The sequence below is a fragment of the Berghia stephanieae genome, chromosome 9 (genome assembly GCF_034508935.2).
Source record: "Berghia stephanieae isolate SIO BIC M18660-M18661 chromosome 9, UCSD_Bste_1.3, whole genome shotgun sequence".
NCBI classification, from domain to species: domain Eukaryota; kingdom Metazoa; phylum Mollusca; class Gastropoda; order Nudibranchia; family Aeolidiidae; genus Berghia; species Berghia stephanieae.
The window spans coordinates 16,339,773-16,351,485 of record NC_088368.1 but is presented as its reverse complement, the minus strand read 5'-3'; the positions used below and the strand labels follow the sequence as shown (position 1 = coordinate 16,351,485).

Sequence of the window (11,713 nt, the reverse complement as noted above, 5' to 3'; positions counted from 1 at the left end):
ATTCCAAGGCATCCGCCGCAAACTGAGCCAGGGCGAGGTGTCTCGGGGTATTCGAACTCGGTACCTTTCGGGTACGAAGTTAAGGCCGAGGCGCTGAGTCCCGCTACCCCGTTTGAAAAAAGAAAATACTTTGTAAATAAAGTAGCCTCGAGCTATTTTCGATAATTTACCAGTACCAAACAACTGGTACGACAACGCCGGGAAACCAAGGATCCTGGCACCGAAGAATGTCTCTGCGAACGCCTTCAGTACCTTCCAAAAGAAGAAGGCCAAGGAAGCAGAAGATAAGAAGATGGCGCAGCAGAGGAAGAAAAAAAGGCAGAAAGGGCAAAAATGAGGGAGGAAAAGGAAGCAGCAGCAAAAACAGAGAAAGAAGAAGGAAAGAGAGGCAAAAAGTAAAGCTTGGAAAGAAGAGAAAGGAAGAACCAAGGCAGGAAAGAAGTTGAAAAGGACAAGACCTGAAGAGGAAGCAACAGGTTGAAAAAAATCAGTACATGGATGACAGTTTGGCGGCCGAATGGATGGATGTGGGGGTGGGTGAAAGGGAAACATACCAGTTTGTCGACATGATATGCCAAGCTTTTCCCCCTCCACAACCAGGTGCGAACCAAAGCCGTTGAGGCAACTGTGCTACTTCATCATCGACATAATACTGTATTAATATATTCGTCGATTTGACACATGGCATTTGGGATTGACAGATGCCAAAAAGCCTTGACTACGTGATGACAGGTGTGAGCACTGATACCAACACGCAAAACTAGGTGTAACCTTGACGTTTATAGTCTACCAAAAAAAAAAAAAATAAAAAAAAAACAAGCAAAAGAGCTGTGTGTGTGTGTGTGTGGGGGGGGGGGGGGGGGGGGGTGTATACAACATTCCTCTATCAATCGCGACACGGTACATTATTATAGTTATTACTAAATCTGATGCGAGAACCATAAACGGTTATTGATGCTACGAGTTTAGGTAAAATACTCACATCAGCCAGCCGGAAATAACGTACCAACACACAAAACTACTTGATAGAATTTAGTTATAACTAATCACCAAAATGGCTGTCTTAAAACAATAACAAAGAGTTGAGCGACACCAATTTCGTTCCTTCCTTTGTCTGGTTGATATAATTTAGTAATCACTATTGTGAGCAAGACGAAAAATAGAAAAGAGAGACAGTTACTTGGACCGGTAACGGTCAGTTTGTAATACCGCGCACGGACCGCCACACCAACCTAGACGAGTCCCGTCGCCGGTAAAGATCGCCACGTGTATGGCACCTCTTACTTAGGGTAACGGTAATGGGGCAGAGTGACGTTCCTATTTTCGTCCTTTTTACTGGCGTTGATAAGACCTAAATGTGTCGCAAACGCCGGAGAGTCCTTAAAATTAAACATCTTGAAGACTGCAGATGCACAACCCCCAAGCATCAGTAACACACTGGATCTCAAACTGGGGAGCCACAAGCCACAAGCTGGTGACATCACTGGACATGGAACTTTGTCATTTCAGTGTCATACTATGGGAACAAGCTCAAATAGAGAGCAGAGGAGAATCCTCGTTTTACCCAAGGGCTTCTGAGGCAATATAAAGAGACAGCATGAATGTATAGAACTCTTTTTAAATGGCAAGAGTGATCTCCAAGGCCCACTGCGGTATCTTAGAAGGCAAGTCCCCATTACACCTGAAAGGTTAAGGAAAAGAGAAATTGCAATCGAAAATATGCAGATTAGGGGTTCATTAGTAACTGCAATACTCAGTCAAAGAGAATAGGAGAAATGCGTCAAGAAAGATATTATGTTTGCATCTTCTACAACAATAAAGTTGATCTAAACAGCTATCCATCTTTGCGTCCATGTTAGTTTGAGTTTTTTATAGCACTTGCAAAACTTTCATGTCATTTCAGCACCAGCAAAAATGAAAATGGGATAGTAAAAATAAATCGAATTACCATTTTAAGTACATGTACACACACAAAAGGAGATTGATTCAAATAGGGAACAGAAGTAGATTCCAGTATCAAACCACGAGTGAACTTCGAGATCACCTTAATGTCCTAACCAGACATGAGCAGTGTCCCATGATCATGAAGGAAAAAAAAATCCTTTGTCAATGGCCAGGTACTCATTTTACACCCGAGTATGGTGAGTGTGAGTAAAGAGCCTTTTCCAAGGGCTCAACTATGCGCTTGAACCCAGGACTTTCCAATCAGAATGCAAGTGTCATATCACAAGACTACATAGCCGCACGAAACATGTAGCCTAGATTCCAAGAACACACTATCAAAAGTATTTTGAGATCACCCAAGTCCTATCCAGACACCAGCACGGACATACTAATACTATACACTCAAATGTTTACACATCATATATAATATGTAAACAAAACATAATATAGTGCATAACAGAGATTTACAGACATAAGGGGATAGACGGCACAGTAAGTGCCACCCTGCCCACTATGGGAGGCTAGGAACCCCACCCAGAATACCAAGACAAAGACGGCAACCTGGAAAATGAGATAAGATAGTAAAGAGATAGAAGACAGCAAGTGACCTCCCCGCTCATCATGGAAAGTTCAAATAGCCCGCACCCAGACAGATAAGGACAAGATTTCAGATTTTGAAGACCCTACCAGCAGCAGCTCCAACAGACGAATCAAGGACCAAATGGTGACATCCAGTAGCTTTAAAACAGGTTCTCTATAATATGCATGCTAGGTTGCATAATACAAAGCGCTGTAACTGTAATAAATGCCATTTATTATATTCCCGAAACTCCCCCCCCCCCCCCCCCCCCCCCCCAACCCTACAAATTCCGACACTCTACCCCTACAACTGGGTACCTTTTGACGACCCCCCCCCCCTCCCCACAATACTTCCCAAATTCCAATTCAGTTTCAGTACACAGCATAACAAATGTAGGAGTGGCAACAATCCACTCTTATCACAAAATGGTATATTGCTATCTCCCAATTAGTGCAAAAAATCTTAACTCCCTTTACGATTTTATCTTATAACCTGTAGTAATGCTGATAAATAACCCTGTAAATTTACAAAGTCCCATGAGATGTAAATAAGATCAAAGGCTTAAATGCATCATAGTCACACTAGTTTGATTAAAATAATCTACAGATAGTAAAGTTCAAAACAAAGGTTTCAGTTCAGTAACATTTATTCAACAATTTGAATAAAGAATCAATATAATAGCAATCAATATTATTCACATTCAACACAATATCATCAACCGTCAACATTCAATCCTATCACACAATGAATGGGGATGAGTAGGGATGAAATGGCCAGTGGATGAATTCACTCAATCAACTCAGTTCAAGCCCTCCCAGAATGACATGGCAATCAAATACATTTATTCATTTCAAATATACAATATAATATACAAACACCCTATATCACAGGCATACATGGATTTGTACTCTCCCTTCAAATGCACTCCAAATGCAACATACATCACATTTTGCATTCAAGAGTCTTACTTCACTGACTCATCACACTCTCCTCCACAAAAATGCCCTTTTCGTATTTTACTTCCAACTGCAACCATAATTTAGCTTGAAACTCAATCAAAAACATCCATAGATCACAACTCTCATATCAGAAGGGCCTTGCAATCTGCACATGAATCTACACATACGCAAACTTTACAAAATGAAATGCTCTTCTCTCTAACTATTTAAAATCAAGAAAAGTGAGATGAATTAATAAATAAAAGATTCTTAAGTAAGAACACTAGGTCTTAAACGGAGCATTATCAGCAGTGTTTTATGAACACCTCATAAGTAATTTTTGACATAAGTCAGAATATCAAATCTAATTTGTAGTTCGATACATAATACCCAACAAAATGTATCCGAAATTCGTGAACAGTATTAACCAAAAGACTCAAGTTAGAGAGGCTACAACAATTGAAATGGAATAGAAACAATAAGAACTAAGATGATGAGACGAGTCCCGGATGATAAACCCCCCTGTAAAAAATTTGACTATAACTAAAACCACCAGACTCCGTTATAACTCTTCCTTCTCACGGTCTTGTCCAGCCTCTTCTTCACCACCAGTTGGTGGTGGAGCGCCACCGGACTGCTCGTATAATTTGGTCATGATGGGCTGCACGACTCCTTCCAATTCCGTCTTCTTTTCCTTCATTGCATCGACCTCAGCATCAGCATTGCTCTCCAGCCATTTGATGGCTGCGTCAACAGCTTCTGTGATCTTCTCCTTATCCTCATCACTCAATTTAGCACCCAGTTTTTCCTTATCATTGATCTGGTTTTTGAGGGAGTAAGCATAGCTCTCTAATTCGTTCTTGGCATCAACCTTATCCTTGACCTTCTTATCCTCATCAGCATATTTCTCAGCATCATTGATCATTCTTTCAATATCTTCAGGTGAAAGTCTGTTTTGGTCATTTTGGATCGTAATCTGGTTCTTGCTTCCAGTTCCCTTATCTTCGGCAGTGACCCTCAAGATACCGTTGACGTCGATCTCAAAAGTGACCTCAATCTGGGGAACACCACGGGGTGCTGGGGGGATTCCAGTCAAATCAAATTTACCCAACAAGTGGTTGCTGGCTGTCATGGAACGTTCTCCTTCATAAACCTGGAAAAGGGGATGACAAAAGTAACATTAATATTACATGCATTACTTTTCAAAAATTGAAAAATATAGTCTATGAGTTTATATTTAAAAATAGATATCTTTTTTGTTTGTTGCTTTAGGTCTCTTCCAACACAATTGAGGTTATATGAGAGACCGCTGAAACAAAAAAACAAGCAATCCAACAAAAATAGTACAAATGTAAATCAAAATCATAACCTAAAGATATAAGCTAAATTATAAATAACCAAGAACAAACAGGCAGAAGATTTACAGAAAAAAACATATCCCCTGTCAAAAATACAATCACAAACCAAAGAAGCAGGATAGGCTAGTAAAGAGAAGAAGAAACGACATCACTATCGGATCGTACACCCATGCGAACATCATAGGTATATGATTCAAGGGTGATGCTCCCATCCAACCACCCGCTACAATGCATATTTCAAGATCAAGCTACCAACCTGAATGGTGACAGTAGGCTGGTTGTCGGCGGCAGTGGAGAAGATTTGGGACTTCTTGGTGGGGATGACAGTGTTACGGGGGATCAGTTTGGTCATGACTCCTCCAACAGTCTCAATACCCATGGTCAAGGGGTTTACGTCCAACAAGACGAGGTCACCAGTGTCTTCCTCTCCACTCAACACACCTGCCTGGACGGAAGCACCGTATGCAACAGCCTCATCTGGGTTGATGCCTCTGCTTGGCTCCTGGGGAAAAAAACATTTAACATAATATAAAAATAACAAACAGCACTTATAGCGCTTTGCCATGTCTTAACAGGCACCAAGCACTTTACATCGACGACTGAAATATATAAACAGATCATTGACCGATTACATTTGGAAAAATGTGTTTTTAGTTATGCTTTAAAATTTGAAGGGATGAGGATGACTTAAGGGATACTTGGTAGGGAGATTCCAACATTGAGAGGTGGCAAATCGAAACGATTGAGTGTCAACATTATGAAGTATCTTTGGCCTCACCAATTGAGATATCATTCGATCTCAATGTTCCTGTTGGAGGAACATGTGCAAACCTTTCAAAGATGGTTAATATACAATGGAGATCCAGTGTGTAAAGAGTTTTAAGCCAGCGTAGCAATTTTATAAACTAGTTGCTTATCAGACAGCCAATGAAGCTGTCGAAGGAGGCAGGCTGCTGAGGAAAATAAGCTGCCCACCATAACAGGTCCAAAGATCCCACCCAGAAGAAAGAACGGATGGAGGTAAAGTACAATTTACTTTAGGGAGAGAGCAAATCAAAATTAAAAAAAGAAATCAGATGTGGAGGAAAAATATAAATAAAAAAAGAAAGTAAGTAATATATGAACTTCTACCTAGCATAATGACTCCAATAAAGCTGAAATTGTATCTTTACCTTTCCTCCGAATTGTTCCTTGACAAGGGCTTGAACTTTGGGAATTCTGGTAGATCCTCCAACAAGAACAATCTCGTGAATATCACTAAATTTTAGGTCAGCATCTTCCAATACTTTCTTTACAGGTTTCAGGGTGGATTTGAAAAGATCCTGAGAATAAGGAAAAGGAGATAGAAAATCATAAATGAGTTTAAAATTTAAAATATTAGAGAAAATAATTTTTGTCCACTGGATGAATCCCTACTCATTAATTCTCATGACAATTCAATGTGAACTATTATACTGAAGTGAATATTGAGAACTATAAGTATTAAAAACTTTCTTTAAAAGAACAAAAAGCTGTATCATCTCAACTTTATAAATTTGGAAAGTCTTGATGAATCAATGATAACTAAAAAAGAAGCTGCAAAAGCAAGAGAAAATAAATATAATAAATGACATGCATTTATATGACCTTTCATTCAATGTTGAAATGTCATGCGATTGAAAAATTAAAAGTCCCAACTCACAAAAGGGTTTTGTACCCCAAAAGAGGAACAACAAAGCCCACATGTGCAAACCCCAGATAAAGGCTGAGCCAGCCCCTTTTTAACAATCAAAATCAATTTCTAAAACATGATATACAATCAATACTTACATTATTCAAATCTTCAAATTTGGCACGAGTAAGTGACTCAGAGAAATCTTCTCCCTCAAAGAAGGATTCAATCTCAAGCCTGACTTGGTGGTTGCTGGAAAGAGCTCTCTTTGCTTTCTCTACCTCACGACGGAGTTTCTGTACAGCTCTGTTGTCCTTGCGCACATCCTTGCCCTTCTTCTTCTTGTAGAGCTTGATGAAGTGGTCCATCACTCGCTGGTCAAAGTCCTCTCCACCTTTATAGGACAAAGGAAATCAAAAATATTATAAACAGAATGTATTGTATAATATGGCATCTAAAATATCAAAATCCTGTGACAATAAAAATATATAAAAAAAGGTAATTGTAATGAAATAATTTATACAGCACCCAGAATCCACAAATTGCTCTAAGGTGCTAGAGAGCTAGCAACAACACAAACTGTGTTACTATGTGACAAACTGAGCCACTGATAATTATAATCAAACATATATTTATCAGATAATCATAAACTAAAATAAGTTCTTCACAGCCCGGAACAATAGTTAAAACACTGCAGATTTTATAATCTAATAAATAAACCCCAAAAAAATTTTAATTTCAGTGGCAAATGTAAGATGTGAACGTCAAAATGACAGATTTCCTACTTGTCATGTGCCAAAAAGTTGCATCTAATCTTTTCTAATCTTTTGGATATCATTTGAAGACAGAAAAAAAAAAAAAATAATAATAAAAAAATAATTGCATCATACACACCCAAGTGAGTATCTCCATTGGTGGCAACAACCTCAAAGACTCCATTATCAATGACGAGAAGAGACACATCAAAAGTACCACCACCCAAATCGAACACGAGGATATTCTTTTCTCCCTCTTTCTTGTCAAGACCGTAAGCAATGGCAGCGGCAGTTCTGGGAATCGATATAAAATACATGATAAAATGGCTGCTTTGACAATTGTTCTAAGTGCCCAATGAAAGCTTTGGAATAATATGAAAAATTATTAAATAACAATGATGCATGCAACTGAAATCACATTAAAATGAATACCGCTTACTTTTTATAGGAGACAAGAAAATTTTAATTCAGAAAAACGTAAACCAGACAGCACTCACACATCTGCATCAATATACTTACGGCTCATTGATAATTCTCATAACATTGAGTCCAGCAATGACACCGGCATCTTTGGTAGCTTGTCTCTGGGCATCATTGAAGTAAGCAGGGACAGTGACGACAGCATTGGTTATTTTCTTGCTCAAGTACTCCTCAGCAATGTCTCTCATCTTTCCAAGAACCATGGCGGAGATTTCCTCTGGGGCAAATGTCTTCTCACCAGCAGAAGTTGTTGCAGTGATGTGAGGCTTGTTGTTCTTGTTGATGACCTGGGAAGTCAGTTTAAATCATAAATCATGAAAAAGAGGGAAAAGACGGAACAGCATTCGGCAATAAAAATATTTAAAAGATCGTTTCTTAATCTACAATTCTTTGTGAAACTAAAAACTTGGAACCATTAGGATGGTCCCATATTGATAAATTTTTTTGTAAACCAAGAACTGGAAAAAACTGCTTTAAGAAAAAATAATACAAATTATGAAAAAAAATAGTCTATTTTCCTCCCATAAAAATGGAATGTCATGGCAAGACTGAAAAATATCATTGATAATGATAAGCACAGCATGATTTGAAAATATTAAAATTAAAACTAAAGTTATATCTTCGAAAAATATTTTTTTTTAAAAGCACACCAAAAAGGATTTGCCATTATTGCATTTTATATCACATAATTTTTTCTTTCTTTTTTTTTTTTACCTTGAATGGGTAGAATTTGATATCATGTTGGACTGATGAATCATCCCAAGTTCTTCCAATCAGTCTCTTTACATCAAAAACTGTGTTCTCAGGATTGGATGTCAGCTGGTTTTTGGCTGCATCTCCAATCAGACGTTCACCCTCAGAGGTGAAAGCCACATAAGAAGGGGTGATACGGTTACCTTGGTCATTGGCAATAATATCAACACGTCCATTCTTAAACACACCAACACTGTTGAATAAAGACAAACATTGACAATTAACTTAGGACTTAATAGAAAAGACATGCCTCAGCACACTCCAGGGAAAATTGATGAAAACAAATCAATTTTATCAGCCACATCTACTTCGGCTTATTTTCACTCCTGTGCTTTTTTGAAAGAATGCATCCTTTTTACAAAGTAAATCAAGAAGGAAAATTATGTAATTCGAAAGAAAAAAAATATCATACATGACTTGGCCCTTGGGCGCATCACTAGAAGATTCCTAAAGTTCACTAAGATTAAGAAAAGCCTTTTTATTGAGTTGCTTTCGACATGGTTGACGAAATGCACAAACCAGGTTCGTGGGTGTGGTTAGCAGCAGATACAGTATATTGAAGGTTATTATATTTGGCACTTGCAAGAAGTAGCCCTCGCGAGTTGAAAAGAGGCGAGGATTTCTGTTTCCGTTTTTGAGGGGAAAAAATTTAGGAGTGTTTTAAAAATATTCTGTCTTCTTTCTCCGTGAAATGAAATGGCAAGTATTATATATCATTGGAAAGGGCATAAAATTCTACAAACAGTGATGCTAATATTATTATCTTCTTATATCTTGACTTTGAGAAATCTTTGTGAAAAGAGAGTATATGTGTTTAAATTTTACAGAAGTTGCCATTTTCTTATACTGATACATTTCGTGTCGTCTGCAGCATATTTTTTAAACTTGAGAGATAACTTTGTCAATCCACATCAAAACTTTACATCTTTATATCTTACAATATATACCATTAATAGAGAATTATAAAAGCCTTGCAATTTAAGTTATTGTTACGTTTCACTGTTATTAATTTAATTAATGTAAGTTATTTTTGTTTTAAATTATTCAATTCATTGGCGTTTCCATGCATTCATTTTATAATTTACGATTATTTTCTCTTTTTTTTTCACAATCGATTTTCACGTTTTTTATTCTTTGACAGGCGAACGGTCCAATTTGGAGGAGCGGGGAAGGCGGAAGTTTGTAAAATCACATATACACTAATAGACCACCTCAAACATTTATCAGTCCACATCTCTACTTTTATGAGGTCTCTTTTCATTTTGAAAGGTTCAAAAAGAACCATACTAAATGACACCGATTCAGTGGTGTATTTGGTCTTTCTACATGTGAATAAATATTTTATTGTTGACTATTACAAGATTCCAATAGGTCATTCATTTGCATGTCATGATCTATTTTCCCTTGATTTCAGCTGTTTCAGTTCTAAAGTATACTTTTCTCTCTCAATAAATAATTCTTTTTCTGTTTGTAATGTATTAGGCCTACAGTACAGAGATGTTGAATTCCCACATGTAAAAATGTCAAAGTTGTATCTGAAGCCGTTTCTGAATTATACTTGTTTATCCATTGGGTTGTGTTTTGGTCACAGATTTTCCTATTGGCTCTAGAGTCTAGATAAATAGAGATTTTTTTCACCCCATAAATCGGTCATAACTTTTTAACTAGAGCGATAATATTTTCACTGTCAAGAATCATTTTCAAATTGAATATCAAGAATGTCTCACCCTTTGAACAGAAAAGAAGCACATCATAGTGACAGTGGTACTTGTTTACTAACGGACTCAGTCAAACTCAACAAACTTACTTAACCGAACCAGCGACCACCTGAGCTCTAGCCCTTCGGTCTGTCTCCGTCAAATATTTTATTATCGAAATTCCCACATACATACAAATATTGTGCTTACCATGAGTATGTGGTTCCCAAGTCAATACCAATGACGGTTCCAACTTCTTTCTTTTTATCGTCCTCTGCTTCCTTCTCGTCAGCAAAGGCAACCCAGCAGGTGTTGACAAACAACACAAGCAGTAAAGCGTATGTGTACGACTTCACCATCTTTTCTCCGTGTCCTGTATGTTTCAAAACTTGAAACTGAAAATAGAACGAAAGATAATATTGGTTGGAAGGTATAAAAATCCAAGTATTGGCAATTGTAAATATGAGGTCGATAAGAAGGGGGAAAAAGTTGAAAGTGAAAGGGGAATTTTCATTTGGCTTACTTCGAAACGTTGGAAATGCCACGGAATCACTCAACTAGAATCGAAAATCAAAAAACAAATCGAAATAATCATAATATAAAGCTGTAAACAAATAATAAACACAAGAATTGTAAACTCTAAAACTTACCTATGAGAGTAAATAACTGATCACACGTATCCAAGAAAAGTAAGGTGTCTGCTATGCGTGTGTTGTATCATCAATGAACCGGCGAGTTTACTTCGTCTTTTCTATTATTAGGGGCCGTCCCAGCGTGTCGGGCTCTGATTGGCCGTCGTCAGCATTTCACCGGTCGTTCATTGGCTGGTCTCAGGCGGAACTGGCACATCGCTTTTACAGACACGTATCCTAAAACTATCATCGAATGAATGAGAAACGAATTGCATTAAAAAGAAATGACGTATCTGGATATCACGAGAAAGATCATCGTAAAAGTATTGACGCAAACAATTTTTATCACTATCTAGGAGATACTTTTCATATTCTTGGGCTAGATAGAAACTAAGACAATAGATAATCAATTGACGATTATGCTTTCTTGTAAAAATTGTAAAAAGCAAACACGTCATTTTCGCACTGATTAATAAGATTTACAATAATATTTTCAAGTTGGATATTTATCATATGATAAATATCCAACTTGAAAAATTGGACATATAAATACTTAAAGACTAACCAAATTAATTAAACATGTTTTATCAGAATAACACCAAATAAATGGTACTGTTAGGACTAGATCGGCGTGAACAGACATGTAAGACCTTCTTGGACTAGATGGTTTGTGCTGCGGTACCACGTATTGAAATGAACTCGAGTGACATTGAGAATGATCAATGACCAGACGGGTGGCGAATATTGAATAACTCGCCTCGGCATTGTATCCACAGTTAAGACACTTTTCGTTACATACGTATACCCAAATCGATTCAGGTGTAAATGAGTATCTGACAATGAGCAGTGGGTACAAACAAAAAAGACAACATGTCCTTTTGTACCTTTTGAAATTCTGGGAATTAGATTCCATTTATGCGAACGG

The 11,713-nt window shown here is 37.5% G+C and overlaps 1 protein-coding gene across 1 annotated transcript; it reads right to left on the bottom strand.

Moving 5' to 3' along the window:
* Positions 1–3,152: 3,152 nt before the first annotated feature.
* On the bottom strand, positions 3,153–11,047 carry LOC144979782 (endoplasmic reticulum chaperone BiP). Its single transcript, XM_078926857.1, has 9 exons — positions 10,807–11,047; positions 10,367–10,551; positions 8,421–8,652; positions 7,746–7,993; positions 7,366–7,520; positions 6,630–6,865; positions 5,993–6,142; positions 5,077–5,322; positions 3,153–4,615 (listed from the first exon to the last, which is right to left on the bottom strand). Exons 2-9 carry the CDS (start codon positions 10,513–10,515, stop codon positions 4,025–4,027), a joined length of 2,007 nt encoding a protein of 668 aa, XP_078782983.1. The 5' UTR covers positions 10,516–10,551; positions 10,807–11,047; the 3' UTR covers positions 3,153–4,024.
* Positions 11,048–11,713: the final 666 nt, after the last annotated feature.